This window comes from Gorilla gorilla, chromosome 15, assembly GCF_029281585.2.
Source record: "Gorilla gorilla gorilla isolate KB3781 chromosome 15, NHGRI_mGorGor1-v2.1_pri, whole genome shotgun sequence".
NCBI lineage: Eukaryota > Metazoa > Chordata > Mammalia > Primates > Hominidae > Gorilla > Gorilla gorilla.
In genome coordinates, this window is record NC_073239.2 from 86,869,830 (window position 1) to 86,885,912 (window position 16,083).

Consider the following 16,083-nt stretch of genomic DNA (forward strand, 5'->3'; position numbering starts at 1 on the left):
CTAAACACACCACTCCTAACTAATGCCATGTTGGCAGCCATATCACACCATCAACTCATAAAAAATACAGTTGACAAAGACTCCCATATTTAGGAGGATTTGAAATTGAAGGATTAGCTTCCTTTCCTGCATCTCCTCTTAAATTCTGGCAGATGAGGTAAATACTCTTAAAGGAAAAATTCTTCATTCCCCAACAGGCAATCCTCCCTAGACTTGGCATAAAGTGGGAGACAATGTCTACAGTCAATAAGAATAGCAGTGCTTTCAGGCTATGGCCTAGATTAAGCTTGCCCATCCCATGGCCCGCAGGCCACATGCAGCCCAGGATCGCTTTGAATGAGGCCCAACACAAATTCATAAACCTTCTTAAAACATTATGAGATTTTTTTTTAAGCTCATCAGCTATTGTTAGTGTTAGTGTATTTTATATGTACCCCAAGACAGTTCTTCTTCCAGTGTGGCCCAGGGAAGCCAAAAGATTGGACACCCCTGACCTAGATCCTTTGCAAAAGGTAGGGGAAAAGGATAAAATCAGCATGTGCTAAGCACATATCCTATATCTACACTGTTTTAGATGCTTTATATAGCTTGTCTCATTTTGTCTTCTTAATAATCTTCAAGGTGGTACCATGAATCCTGTTTCATAGATAGGCTCAGAGAGGTTAAGTGACTTGGCTGAAGTCACACAGCTAGTAGTGGAGATGGTATTTACACTGAGGTCTTTTTGTCTCCAAAACCATGTTTTCCCTTCTACTCCTATTGCTTCTCAGCCAAACCTGACTAAAGATGAGGAGAAGATTTGTGCGATAACCTATTCCAAACTGAGGAAAGGACAGCTCATGCTAGACAGACCAAAAGAATTACACCATCCCTTCCTTCTCTCCCCCTTACCCACTTCTCACTGCAGTCAAACTCTTGTCCATGTGTGAAATCACCCAGAAGATTTAATACTGCAATCACTAGATTCATGTATTAAAATACCATGTCATTAAAACATTGGGAATATAAAAGCTTTGGAAACAAATAGGGTCACAAGGCCCCTTGTTCCCAAATTCTCACGTAGAAAAGTACTTGTTTCTTGAGTATTTCATGATAAATGCCAGAAAGAGGGTGGGATGCTCCTTTGACACAGTGGCTCTTGAAGTGTGGTCCCTGGACCCAGCAGCAAGAGCATCGCCAGAGAACCTGTTAGAAATGCAAATGCTCCAGATGACTCCAAACTCAATGAATGCAGAAGCTCTGTGGGTGAGGCCCAGCAATGTTTTCATAAGCCCTCCAGATGACTCTCATCCATACCCAATAAACAATCTTCTCCCTCAGATTCTGATGGAGAGAGATGTTCTTGGGGGTGGGGACATAAGTGGCCATCTCAGGTGATCAGTCTTCCAGCCAGAGCCCATGGCACCCATGGAAAACCACAACTGCTCAGACATCCTACAGGGAATGCAGCCAAAAGGAAAACAGAGCAGCTGAAAATACTGCTCTGACATGAAGCCATCAGTAGGACCAACAGCAAGATGTTTAAATTTTACTGTGCATTAGCTTAATCCAAAAACCCTGCTAACCGATTTGGAGTAATGGGCGGGTTAAAAAGAAAAAACAGTCTCATACTCTCACTGCCAAAAGAGAGTTAGAAAAATACTCACATTCCTTTTACTTGTAGTTTAACCTTTTTCCACTAGGAAATGTTCATATACATGACAGCAGTCCTTTCATTACATGTTTTGTAGCTGCTACCAGACATGCTGAATCAAGCCTGTCCCATTGCATATGGTTCATGATTTCTATTTTGCAAAAGAAGCACAAAGAGACAGATGGAGAGAAATGAAGCCACAGGGTGAGAAGGCACTGTGCCTTCCATGGGATCCCAGTTGTCCTTGAAGTTCTGAGGCAATTCAGGATGGATTTCTTAGCAAATACATAGCTTGACAAAGCATTACAAAAAGAGAGGAGGGGTTGTCATCGGAAGGAAATTATTTCAAGCATAGTGAACTGAGAGCCTGATATCTAGACTGCAAAAAAGTAGGATGGGACAAAGTGAAAAAATACAGCAAGGCCTTGTAATTCATTATACTGCTTTTTCCCTTGACCCCAAGCACGTTTCAGAGAACACTTGTCCTGTCCAATGCTCCCTGTGTAAAAGTTAGGGGAGGGTCCCTGCATTTGTCCATTCTTGCATTGCTATAAAGAAATACTGGAGACTGGGTAATTTATAAAGAAAAGGGGTTTAATTGGCTCACAGTTCTGCAGGCTGTACAGGAAGCATGGTGCTGGCATCTACTCCGCTTCTGGAAAGGCCTCAGGAAACTTACAATCATGGCGGAAGGGGAAGGGGAAGCAGGCAAATCACATGGCCAGAACAGGAGCAGGAGCAGGAGAGAGGGAGGGGAGGTGCCACACACTTTTAAACGACCAGATCTCACAAGAACTCACTCACTATCATGAAAACCAAGGGGGTGGTGCTAAACATTCATGAGAAACCCAGCCTGATGATCCAGTCACCTCCCAACAGGCCCCACCTCCCACGTTGGGGATTACATTTCAACATGAGATTTGGGTGGGGACATGCATCCAAACTCTATCAGTCCCCTAGTTTAATAAGTTTAGGAATTGCTGCAAATGGTGTCTTCCTCTTAGGGATAAATCATTAATTGATGTAAAGCTAGGAGAAGTTCTGCAGTAAAGAAATATTTTAACTTTGTTTAACCCAATATTTCCAAAGTTATTTGGCCAGAGGACACCTTTATCCCTCATTATTTCTATTCACACCTCACAGAACACAAGCTGCATTCATTCATCAGTGTATCAAATTGGAGAGAATAGCAGCCTCACATTTCTGGAGAAAAGAGAAGAAAGTGGGCACCTGCAGAGAGACTGGTTTCCTCTCTGGTTTCCTAGGAAAGCAGGGGTGATTGGTAGGAGAGTGAAAGAACAAGCAACAAAGAAGCGAGTCTGGGAGGCGAGGCCTCACCCCTGCCATAGAAACCACCAGAGAACATCCCAGGGGAAGCAGGGCAGCCCGCAGCAGGTGGAGGTGCCAATGCTACTCCAGAAAAGGCCTCTCATTGAAACGGGAGCAGAAGACTCTCTTCCAGCTGCTTCCCTGGTGGGCATATTTACATGACCCCAAAGAGTTCTATTTTCCAGAAAATTACAAGGCTCAAAGAGACTCAGTCACTTCCTGTCTCTTCCTCCTTCCTCGAGGTCTGAGAGCTTTCCATCTGCCGGGACAAGGTACTGGGAGCCAACTACTACTCTGTCTCTGGGCCTCAGTTTCCTCATTTTTGAAGTGTTTGGGTTAGATTGGTGACCTCTAAGGCTTTTTCCAGTCCATCAGTTCTGAAATTTTATGATTGCTTGGATATTGGGATTCCAATGTCCTGTGCTGTTATTAACTAGCTTTGAACAAATAACTTCTGCTCTCTGTACCTCTCCTATAAAAGATTTGCACACAGGGTGGCTTTGAGGCCCAAGTGAGATAATGCATAGACCTTTGATGGTGACTGAGAAGCCATCATGAAAGTGGAAGTTGGTATTTTTTGCGTTGGACATGGCACCTGCGGGTGATAGTTGTCTATATGTGTTGTTCATCTGTCGGCCCCATTTCTCTCTTTGCTTTCTTCCCCTTTGCTCCCTGACTTGCTTTACCCCCAGGAGCTGAGGTTTCTCTGCTCATCGGTTGCTCACCTGCCTTGTTGGGAGTGGTAGCCTGCCACATCCTTCCAGGTGTTCAGAATTTGGGCTAATGTTGAAGATTAGCAGGATTAAAATAATTCAGATCTGTCTTTATCTGGATGGGGGTTGGCCTGAAATATACCACTAGGCTGTTTATGTAAAGGGCTTCTTGCCAAAAATATTAAAGTGTATGAGGCAGAGATGAAACTTACTTATCTAGGAACACACTGCCTTAAAGGACCTTTGAGACCCCTAGTTACATTCTTTTTTTTGGAGACGGAATCTCACTTTATTGCCCAGGCTAGAGTGCAGGGGTGTGATCTTGCCTCACTGGAACCTCCAACTCGTGGCTTCAAGCAATTATCCTGCTTCGGCCTCCCGAGTAGCTGGGATTACAGGCATCTGCCACCACGCCTACTAATTTTTGTATTTTTAGTAGAGACGGGGTTTCACCATGTTGGCCAGGCTGGTCTCGAACTCCTGATCTCCAGTGATCTGCCTGCCTCGGCCTCCCAAAGTGCTGGAATTACAGGCATGAGCCACCGCACCTGGCCCCGCTCCCCCAGTTACATTCTACAGTACAGTTGCAATATAAGCAGAAGGTAACCTCACTTAGGTTGATGAGTAAACACTTTTTGTCCCTTAAGGAGGAGCCATCTGTTGACACTTCAGCCTTCCTAGGATGCTTCGGAGTGGGATAGGAGCAGATTTCACTGTTTGTATCTGTACCTTTTGGGCCAGAACAGCCATGAGTTTTGAGAACTGCACAGGGAGATATCTGAAATAGCCAAATGCCTCATGGATCCTCTTGGCCCTGGGTTTTCTGAGATTAAGTCTAAAAGTTGACCAACTTGAGGCTTTTAGGGGAAAAGGAAGGGTATTACTTATTAATTTAAAAGGATAAATCTGCAAGGGAGAAAGCTAAGCCAGGTAGAGTTTACATCTTGATCATGTATATAGAAACCATCAATTCAAAGAATTTACACCCTGATCGCTTTTCTGCAAGAAACGTTTCTCTCCTCTGCTGGCAATAGAACTATTTCTATGTGAAAACAAACATCTCCTTCTTCCACCCAAACCTTTGCAAACGTTTTGCTGACTTTAGACTGCCACTTCCCCTCAGGCTGCTCAGAATAGGATGTTCTTTTGTCCTCATCAGATAATCTGGCTCTGGCATTTTCGAGTGTACAGATAGTTTGCTAAAATATAACACAATGATAATAAAAATAAATAGCTGAAAGTTAACTGGGCACTTACCCTGTGAGCTAAGTGTTTTATTTACATTATCAAATTGAATTCTCTTAACAACTAAGATAAGTATTATTGTCATGATTATCTTCCCTTTTTAAAAAGATACAGACAGACTGAGGCTTAGTGTGATTGAAAAGCTTTTCAAGGCTGCAGAAGGAGTTAAGTGGCGGAGCTGGGAGGTGCTGGAAGGCCGGCTGCAGACTGTCTCCATGTAACTTCTTTTTCTGCAAGAAGTCACCTTGAAAACTCCCTAGACAACTTAGAAACAACCTCTCATTGTGGAATCGTGGGCTGATTCACTCGGGGCTCCTTCAGCTAAGAGCTTGTGCTTGGCCACTTCCCTCAGCTTCTGGATCTGAGACCTTGCTCGGGTCTTCTGTGCCACCCTTTGCCCATGGCTGTCCCCACCCCTGCAGCACACCTGGGGTAGGTGTGCCGTTATTGTATACCCCAGCCCTCACAGGCACATGGCAACAATTCCTCATTTGATTTCAGTTTTATAGGACTTGGAAGGAGCTCCCAGCCTGGGATTTTGTAATCTGGGCTCTCTACTTTGGAGCCTGGACAGAGAAAAATGCTGAGGGCTCTGGGGAGAAAGGAGCTGTGTTTGGGCCTCTGGGCCAGCCGGGAGCTGGGAGACAGTGTTCATGTGCCCACTGGGATACAATGGCACACTCAGTGAGAATGTGGCCCTTGGGACCCTCTGAGCCCACAGGTCAGATTATATCCCCAGAAACAAAGCTTTGGGCTTAGCCTCTTACTCATGAATTTGCTTCTGTCCCCACTAGCCTTTGCTGGCACTCTGTGCATGCTTGAGAGGAGGCAGCTTTTGAACCAGCCCGTTCTCTGCAGCCTGCTTAACTGCAGTGCCTGGCTCCCGCAGCACAGCACTGGGCCAGAGACACAGCCTCGGGCGATGGACTTGAGGGCACAGTCCTCATGGAGACAGAGGCCTACCTTGGCCATGGGAGTCAAGGGCCCTGGGAGTGAGTCAGCGTGGCCATTCAGCTCCTAGGACATGTTTCCCCAGAGGTGATTATTGGCCAAGGAGGAGAGAGCAGCCTGCCAGGCTCCGTTAAATTGCTGCCAATGGCGAGGAACTGTCTTTAGGAAATATCCCCTGTAGGGTGGATGGAGTCTGAAGGGATCAACTCCACATTTCCAGCAGCATTTCCCACCCAAGTCTGTGGAGGTTACTAGAGGAGATCTGGCCCTGGAAAAGGCCAGCTTGCCAGGCATTTCTGGCATAGCTGAGAACAATCCTCACCACCGCCACTCCATATCCAGCCTTCGCTGGGTGCCAGACAATGGACTTCCTTACCTTCAGGTTTCACGTTGTTATCCCCATTTTATAGATGGGCTCAAAGAGCTGAGCGATGTATCTAGTTCATAACTGGCTGGACCAGGATTCAAATCCAGGTCTATCTGGATTTTTTTCCATTCCACCATTAAGGCTCCTCAGAAAGTAGCATTGACCTGACCCCAAGATATTGCTCTTGGATGAATATTTGGGGTAGCAACCATGGCCATGAGATGAAGTGGGCGTGGGACATGGTACTGGGGTAAAGGCATTGATCAGAAGACCTGAGCAGGGTCTCAGATGCAGGAGCTGCGGGAAATGCCTCATTTATACAGCATGCACCTTCGTGGTAGGAACAAGGTTCCCCCTATCTTGTCTTATCCTTGATTTCTGTCGATAGGTCCATAGCGAAACAACTTGTCTTGGGGAAAATGACGGTGTTTGGTGCCCACACGAGAGCAGAAGCCTTTCTACAGCTTTTCTGCCTTTGTGATAACTTTTGGATTTCACCAAGGCTGTCAGATCTCTCCTCTCACTGCTCCCTTCCATCCCTTACCACTCAATTTGTATGCTATTACTGTCTAGCCTTGATTTCAATATGTCCTTGATTTCAAGAGGCACATTTTCTTCACACCTTAATATCTTTGCAATTGGCACACGTCTTGTAATTGAGATCTACATTTAATGTAGTGGGGTTGTTTAAATTGACATTGCATTTTTATAATTGATGGAGACCAAGAATTGAGAAAATATGATAATGGATGCCTTTATTCAACCCATCTATCACCTACAATGAATGTCAGGCATTATGTTAGATTCTGGGAATGTAGAAATAACTAGCATGCAGTCCCTGAGGTCACGATCTTGAGAGGGGGGAAGGGACTGGATGAATCAAAAGCTAGAGCTCACAGTGATAAGGGCTGTGATTTTGGGGGCCCCAGGGTGTGTGGGAGGATCAGAGGAAGGAGGCAGGGGAGGCTGGGACTGCTTTGAGGAGGTGTATCACAAAGGAGGAGGGGAATACGAGGGATTAGGAGTGGGTGTGAGATGGGTTGGGGAAGGGCATTCCAGACAAATGGAATGGTTGGAGCAAACAAAGGCTCAGAATCAGGAGAAACTAGAATGTGTTTGGGAGCATCAGAGGGTTCTGTGGCCAGAGTGGAGGGTGTGTGCTGGGACATGGGCATGAAATGAGGCTACGGGAATAGATGGAGGCAGATCACAGAGGACCTTGTGCATACCAATGAGTTTCATCTCTATCCTAGATCCCAACGCGAATCACTGAAGGATTCTAAGCAGGGAAGTAGGCCTTAATGTGTGTTTAGGAACTCCAGATTGAAAGCAGGATAGTGGGGTGGGGCGGGAGGTGGTGGGTAGGGTGACAGTTACTGAAAGAGAAAGAAGAGCTACCCTGAAGGATGAAAAAAGCCTCATTCCTTTTTGCTATTCCCAGGCAGGCAGACCTGATCTTGGGGGCTTGAGGAAGATCACACAGTGGTGCAGCGGGGCATCTAGAAATAAAACCTGCAGGTTTTACCCTTGCCTTAATCCCATCATGTGTGCCCTCATCTCAAGAGAGTCACAAGATCAATAGGCAAGCTGATCTATGAATGGATGCTAGGAGAAGCTAGACAAAGAAGAAAAGCTTACCACTTGTCTCTGCTTGTTAAAGAAATGTCATTTCAATCTGCAGTGGTGTCATTCCAACTTGTACTTACTTGCCAAATTAGTTCAAGGATTAGAATTTTTGACTGGGTGCGGTGGCTCACACCTGTAATCCCAGTACTTTGGGAGGCCGAGGCAGGTGAATCACTTGAGGTGAGGACTTCAAGACTACCCTGGCTAACATGGCGAAACCCATTTCTACTAAAAATACAAAAATCAGCCTGGTGTGGTGGTGCACGCTTGTAATCCTAGCTACTTGGGAGGCTGAGGCAGGAGAATCGCTTGAACCCAGGAGGCAGAGGGTGCAGTGAGCTGAGATCATGCCATTGCACTCCAGCCTGGGTGACAGAGTGAAACTGTGTCTCAAAAATAGGGTGGGTTAGAATTTTTTACAGTTGGATGGGAGCGTATGCCAGTGCTAGAGAAAACAAATGTACAGGTATTGGTGAGAACCATCTCAGGAAAAACACAGTATAATACAGGTATTAAGTGTGAAGAGGAATAAGAGAGAAGCGGGTAAAATGCTGTGGTTTGCATGGGAGTCCCACAGCAACCATGTACCCAGTGCTGTTCACTGACTGGACCACCCATGAGAGACACTCTGGAGACAGATGTGGGGATGAGAGGTGGAAGATGCTCTTTCACCGTATGGGTGATGCTTTGAAAGGGGTTGGAGATGAGTCTTGATATTGTGACCGAGACTTATGGTTTTCTTCCCTTTTCACTTCCCTGAACAGGTGCAGTGCCATACTTACACTGGGTACTGCTGGTGTGTCACCCCGGATGGGAAGCCCATCAGTGGCTCTTCTGTGCAGAATAAAACTCCTGTATGTTCAGGTACCGTAGGGAGGGGCGGGAAGAATGAAAAGGGTTGGAGAGAGACCCGTTGGTTGGTCTCCTGCATCTTGTGGGAGAACCTTTAGAAGGTTGATGGTGGTGATGAACCTTTTTCTAGATCAGGAAGGATTCTACTCTAACATGCTTGCTCGGAAGTCAGCAAATGATAAGGCATGACAGTGTATGCCATATGTGTGTATTTACAGATTTTGAGTTTAGATTTTTGGTTCAATGCTCTCCTTCTAAGCACTGGCTGTAATCTCATAGAGCTGTGGTGGCATATAAGTTACTAGCTTTTGTGCTGATTCTGATTGCTAGTGGCTTTTGAAGTGCTTTATTGAGTTGGATTTTGAGACCACCTGGGAGCTCAGCATCAAAGGCTGTAGTTATCTATTAGTGATGTCTGTCATGGGATCAGGAGAGAAGAATGGTGGCTTCTGTGTCATATACTCACCACCCCTGAAGAATGTAATGTAGAGAAATGGAAAATTTCGTAACAGTGGCCCTTAAATCTGACTGATCAACAGCAATGTCTGGGAAATTAAAGAGAACCCAGATATCGAGGCTTCCTCTTGTATATTCTGATCCAGGAGGCCTGGAGGGAGACCTGAGGTCCTTGTTTTTATGAAGCCTCTCAGGTGATTCTGATGATTAGACAAGTTAGCAAACTATTGCTTTATCGTGATCCATTGGGTTAGGCCATAGCAAAAATTAAGTCCTTTCTATTCCCAACTTAATAAACATAGAGAAATTGTGCTTTTTAGGTCCATTTCATGGGATTGTGGATTAGGGATTTTTACAAGCCCCACAGTGTCCACCTCCATTCAGATGGTAAAAGAGTCTGAGTCGCTCCCTTAATTCACTATGTGGCTCAGCTCTCTCAAAAAAGCCTGTCTCACCCATCAGCTGATTCATATTTCTTCATATCTGTGTGCGTAGGGTTTTATTGATTTACTTATTTTTCATTTTAAGTGCAAAGTATAAAACATTATGCTAAAACCTATGGGAAATTCCAAAGGCTGACAGTCTTGCTATCATAGCTTTTTCTACTTGCTCTGTTACATGAAGGAAAAAGAAAGTGGAAAGGGCTATAAGAATCTACATCAGGAAACCCAAATTTACAGGTCAAAAAGGGAAGTTTACTTTATTTGTGGTTTACATGGAAACTAGAAACCTTAATTGGGGTTGGGATAGGGAGGTACAGGAATTAGCCCTCCTTTCAAATGACCTGGAAAGTTTCATTTAAAGCAAACAAACGACTAGAAACAAGCCATGCAGGATAATATGTTTGAGTTCTCACAAAACTGGTATATGGAGAAGGAGTATGACATGGGTTAGGGAAATAGAGATTCTTTTCTTTTGGCGGGACTCCACAGATGCCCTTCTGTGCATGGGCTGGTTGTGCCCTGCCTGTGTGAGGCTGGACCTCAGCAGAAGACAGGTGCCACAGGGTCAGGACTGGAGGAGGGGATGCACAGAGCACCCTAGTATATGCAGGGCAAATGCTTGGGCAAACATACCTGCTACCCGCTCCTGGAGGAACAGGCTGTGCCTAGAAAATTGTTTCCATGCCTTAGACTATTTTGGCCCATTCAGTACAATTGGGCCAACAATTTTCTACTTAATGCAGATGGAAAATCGCTGATTTCCTGTCCTAACCAGCAAGGGATGTCAATCATTGCCTTTGCAGTAAAAGGGAGTTTCTTTTCAGTTGGCCTTGCTGACTGAATATGGCTCCAAACATGGAACTGGTGAGAAGTTGGGGAGATGGGGGTGTAAAGGTGAGGGGCAGATATTGGAATATTCAACTAGGGAGTTATATGAGTGTGGAATTTTGTAAAAATGTGGTCAAGACTGTTGCCAGGGAACCTAGAAATCATAGTTCATCTTAACAGTGCTGGGTTATCAGTGACATTGATGTTAAACAAACCCCACTCAACATGTGTATATGTACTAACATTGTATATAATATCCTTAGATGTGTATACAATACATATATACATGACCATATGCTCATAACATCAGGTTTTGCCAACTCTTTGAAAGAAACCACCACAATGCATTCTGAGTGGCTATGTTTTTGTTTCCCTTCTCACCCAAGGTTCAGTCACCGACAAGCCCTTGAGCCAGGGTAACTCAGGAAGGAAAGGTGAGTGGAGTTTTATGCTTTATCTAAATGTTTGCTTCCAAAGGTGGTCCAAGCAGGATTTCTTAGATGAGATAGAAGGAGCCTGGGGTGAAAGCCTAAGGTGTCCCGCAGAACATCTTCTCCATTCTTATTCCATGTTTCCTTTCTGAAGCACCCGAGGTAAGTAAGGCTCATAGTGATGGACACCAAGCTCCCAGAATTCCCAAGGGAGGTGACTGAGTATAGAGCCCAGAGCTGAGAAGCACCTTTAGAATGTGAGCCCTAGGAATATTGGTTCCCTGGGGAGCTCAGTCAATCAACTACCAGTGTAGCCAGCATTAAACCAGAGAGGATGAGGAAGGTAGAGTGCCCAAGTCTGCCCTTGGCTCTCTTGTTGTGTAAGCACATTTGGGCATTTTTCCCCCCTCGCTGATGCTCCTTCATAATTGTCCCAGCACATCCAGATTCTCTTCACTAAGGCGAGGCTGGCTTTGTGGGCATGCGACCTGTGCAGTTGTTATCCTGAAATTCTGAATAATTCTGTCTTTGAGTCTGATGGGACAGTGAAGATGCAAGTGAGTGGAGGAGAGACACGTCATATGAGTGTCTGTTGAACCCTGTCACCTCATTAGCACAAAGCTTTTGTGAGGGGTACTATGTGGCTTCCATAGCATGCTTAAAATTTTAATTTTGCTTTATCTAGGACAATACTAAGTAGCAAATTAAAATAACACCATGACAAGGTAAGAGAGAGAGACTATGGAATAAAGGACAAAGTTTTGTATTTTAGTGCCTTTAATGGCACTTTTCCCTGCTTTTTGAATGAAAGGCCCTGCATTTTCACTTTACACTGGGCCCCACAAGTGACGTAGCTGGCATCTGTCTGAGGGCTGTTTATTGGACAAGCCAACATGAGCAATAGGTCCCTGGAATATGCTGACCATAGTTTTTAGCATGGAAGACAGTTGGAGGCTTAAGATTCACTGCCACTGACCTCCAGGACAGCATATGTGCAGAGCTGGTAGTTGAATGGAAAGCAAGTGTGCATTTCATCTCGTGTGCAGCCTCTCCAGGACTCCCATCTCAGGCTGAGTTTGAGGCTTACCACCTGCATCTAGGCCTTGGAAACTACATGCTCATCAGGGCCCACGTGGAGCCTTGGGCTTGCTGAGGGTCACTGTGAAGTTCACAGGCTTGTCCTGCACACACAGTTGCAGGGAGACCAAGGTAAAGCCCTGGGCCCTGCCTCCAGTGCTTATGCCATGGGATGGGAAGAAAAGGCGAAGTCACCCACTCTGAATGCAGGAGATAAGGATCTGGAGAACTTGCTGCCCCCAAATGCAGGTGCTCCAAGAAGATGTGGAAGTGGAACAGGTGATACCACCACCCACCAGAAAACAGGGACCAATGGGCCAGATGGGCTACTGCTCTTTCCCTGGGCAAAAATGAGAAAGTGGTTGGAAAGGGAAGTAAGTGCTTCTTCAGGTCCTTCCCAGGGCATGAGGAGACTACCATAAGTGTGGGTGGTTCCCTCCTAGGTGGGAAAGTGGGGAGAGAATCTACAAAGACCTGAAATCACCAATGCTGTGAGTAGTGTGTGTTTACTGGGATTGGAAAAGGAAGATGCCTTCGAGTTTTCTATTGTGTGTGTGTGTGTGTGTTGTTGTTTTTCTAGCAGAGCATTTTAAATTTTTATCTTTTAGAGATAAGATCTCACTATGTTGCCTAGGCTTGCCTCAAACTCCTGGGCTCAAGCAATTCTCCCACCTCAGCCTCCCAGGTAGCTGGGACTACAGGCATGCACTGCTTTTAGTTTTGCCTGTTGCAATGGAAATCTTCAGGAACATCACCTTTATTCCTGGGCATGAGGTCCTGGTAGTAGGAAAGAAAAATTGGCAATCATGCAAAACTGACCACCCAGATTCCCCTCCTCCAAAGGGAGCTGATTGTATGATGCTGAATAAAGTGCACACACACTAAACAACTGCCAGCCATGCGATTCTGATTCTTAAACTGGACAAGAAGTGCTTTCCAGGGGGATGTGGCTTTGCACCCTGTGGACAATAATGACAGACAGACCCATGGTCATCTCAGGCTCTCACTGGTCCAGCTGGAAGTGGGGGGGGTGAGGGTGGCTGGGGATGTCAGTTTACAGTCAACAGTGAGCACCCTTTGTTCCCTTTTACAGTCAAGCAGTGAGTACCATTTGTTCCTTTTTAGCTCTAGGGTCAGCTTCCAGAGCCAAAAGAGGGTAGAGGAGCCTGGTTCCTCCAGGGGCGATGCAGGAAATGGGGGATAGAAACTGAAGCCTTCATCTCAGAGGGATAAGCTGCTCTCAGTTCCCAGCTCTTTACTCCCTTGCCCTGGATGGGTCCCTTCCTCCAAGATGGCTCTGCAGAGGCTTCCTCTTTGGTGCAAAGGTCAGGACAAGGCTCTGGTGGGGAATGCTAGGACTCATTCTCCCCTGGAGTCTTAAATCCTATTTAGTGGCCTCTCTTTCCCTGTACTTTGAAGGATCCGATTAGGTGTTGGATCCTCTTCTCTTTGTCTGCTATGGGCAGCGCGGTGAAGAGCAGGTTTGGGCCACCTGTAGGACGCCACACCTGAAGCCACACCTGTCCAGGAAGCTGGGGTTTGAATGGGGACAGGGTGCGAGAGGGCATTAGTAATATCCTGTGTCGACTAGCCAAGGTTCCTCTTTCAGCTGCCACTTAAGAATGGAACGTGCTCTGGAAGGCAGCAGGTGGGAAGACACAAAGGCCCCTTGTCTGAGCTTGTGCCCGCACATGGCTTCTCCTAGGAGGCATCTATTTCCCTGAGGCCTGCTGCAAAGAGGTGCTGGGTCTGCACCCTTGTGCAGGGTGATGGGTATGGCCAGAAAAGAGGTGGGGCCAGAGGTCTGGAGGTGTGAGTGGTGGGGGACGGCAGGGCAAGGACGGGACCCGGGACCCAGCCTTCTCTTTCCCTAGCCTCTTGCCTTTTTGAATATCCTCCACTGACCGGGCTGGGAGGGATCGGCTGTCCCTCCCAGGCTGGAAGGAATGAAAAGATGTATTGTGTGACCACGGAGAGTCTGGTCGCCAGCCAGGAATTAGTTCTCTGAAGGAGAGGAGGAGAAAGGCAGAGCAGAAGGAGGCTGGAGGAGGAGGCCCAGAGAGATAGCAGGAGGAAGGGAGGAGGGAGAGAGGCTGGGTGGTCACAGCCGTTTGGTCTAAGACAGGAGGCCTGAGTGGCTGTGGCTCCTGGATCCACAGGTGTGGGGCCCCAGGGAAGAAGTGGGGGAAGGAGGGGGAGGCACTGTTATCTTACCCAGATGCACGTGCTCCAGGAGGGGAGGAGGGTCAAAACTTCAGACTATTTACTTAATCCCTTGGAATGTCCTTTCCTCACTCTGTTCTTTGGGCCCCTTGTGTTTAACGAACTCCTTTATGGGCACATGTGTGGTAATTAACACGTGCAGTGTAGGTCCTGGACCATGTGTTCGAGTTTCAAATATCCATTGATCTGGGGCAATCCCATCCTGGCTGCCCCCTCCCCTTCTTCTCCTTTGGTCCTGGCCCTTAAAGAGAGACGTGTGTGTGTTGTGTGTGTGGGAGAGGAGGACGGTGCACATGTGCATTCACATGTGTTTTATGGATGCTACAGAGGAATATCAGAAGAGAGGAAGAGGGCCCCAAACAGCCCCTTTAGCTCTGAAAATGCACTGCTAAAACAGTTGAAGGCTGAAGAAGTAGAGATAGAGGTAAAGTTTTGGTTTTCACTGGAGTCATCCAAAGGAAAGTAGATTGGAAGCAGAATGGTTTCAGAGATCAAGAACTTATCCTGCAGCAGCTTTACTTGGCTGTACCAAGGCCTATGGATTTTTCTGATGTGACTCTTTTTGGGGTCTCAATGCTAATTACCATAGGTGATTTGAGGAGCTTCCAGGATAACTGAACACAGGTTCAGGGGCTGGCCCTGCCCTTCATTGCTTGTGAAGTGCAGGAGGGAAGGAAGTTCTTAGCCTCTGGTGGGGTGAAGGGGGGCAGTGGTGAAGAGTGATTAAATGAAAGGATATGGAAAAGCACTTGTGAAATGATTTCTGGCAGTTCTCTGTGAGCTTTTGACTTCTGAGTGCCCAGAACATCAGAGGCCATGGGGTGATGCTGTGATAAATGGCAAGTGAAAGTTTAGGGTCACCAGGAATTTTCTGCGGTTTGCATTTTTCCCATAAGAAGTCTGGGAGTTAGTTGTTTAAGGAAAGTAAGAGAAAAATAAAAATACTAATATACTCTGCTAAACTTTTCTGCATGGGCTTCTGTATTTGTCAAGCTAGTCTTGGAGAGGGGCAGAGCTTCAAAAATCCAACCCAGCTTTAATTTGCAGAGTTTAAAAAGAAGATCTCCCACTGGCTGTTCCATAGTATGTGCTCCAAGTAAAGAGTGAGTCATATTTATTTCTCCAAGGTCCCTGTCTGTATCTCTATTTTTAGAGCTGGGTCTATAGGTTGTTGCCAACTTGGAGACCTTGTCACTCAAGCAATGGATGGAGCAGCTCTGAGGGGCAGGCTTAGGACAGAGGCAATGGCTGGCAAACATCCCAGACGAAGGGGACTGGGTGGCCCCCCCAGCCTCAGCCCTCATAAGGTGTTAACACACCTGAAGGAGGGGTGCTTCATTGCCCAGAGCCTGGCAGAGCCGTGTTGGGCTGGCTGTCAAGGGACATTCCACATGTGAAATGTCACTCCTGCTCACATGACTTAAATCTCTTCCCGACTACCTCTTTTTTCTCTTCCCCTAGCAACCACGGGGGTGTGGGAGGCTGAATCTGTAGCTGATCTCTTAGCATTGCCATCAGGTGGGCTGGGCTGGGTTTGAATGGAGATGGGCAGCTGACGACCTCCATGCTGTTGGCTTCTGCTCACATGGCTTTTCTTGGAGAAGGATTCTCTCTGATTCTGTGCCTGCTGAAACAGAACTGTGCCTGAGCAGCTCCAAGCCTGAGAGAGGCAGTTCTTTTGCTTTCTGGTTCTCCGAGCCGCCTCCACCAAGCCTGGAATGTTCATATACCAGCTTCGCAGAGGTCAGTTTCAGAAGGGGTGTGCTTGCATGCTCACACATGTACCACGTCTCCCTCCTTCCCATAGCTAACTGCTCCGCCAGCTTGGCTCCAGCTACTCAACCCCCTCCATTTTGGCCCGTATTCCAGGGTCTCTGAAGAAAGTTTATGCATGAACAGCACTAGACTG

At 46.6% G+C, this 16,083-nt stretch overlaps 1 protein-coding gene across 6 annotated transcripts in view; it reads left to right on the top strand.

Moving 5' to 3' along the window:
* The window catches only part of SMOC1 (SPARC related modular calcium binding 1), a 161,388-nt gene that overhangs the window by 86,962 nt on the left and 58,343 nt on the right, over window positions 1–16,083 (top strand). For all 6 annotated transcript variants that reach the window (XM_019010111.4, XM_004055368.5, XM_055362206.2 and 3 more), the window contains exons 4-5: window positions 8,629–8,728; window positions 10,830–10,877. In XM_019010111.4, coding sequence (XP_018865656.1) covers window positions 8,629–8,728; window positions 10,830–10,877 — 148 coding nt within the window. The remainder of the gene's footprint in view (window positions 1–8,628; window positions 8,729–10,829; window positions 10,878–16,083) is intronic.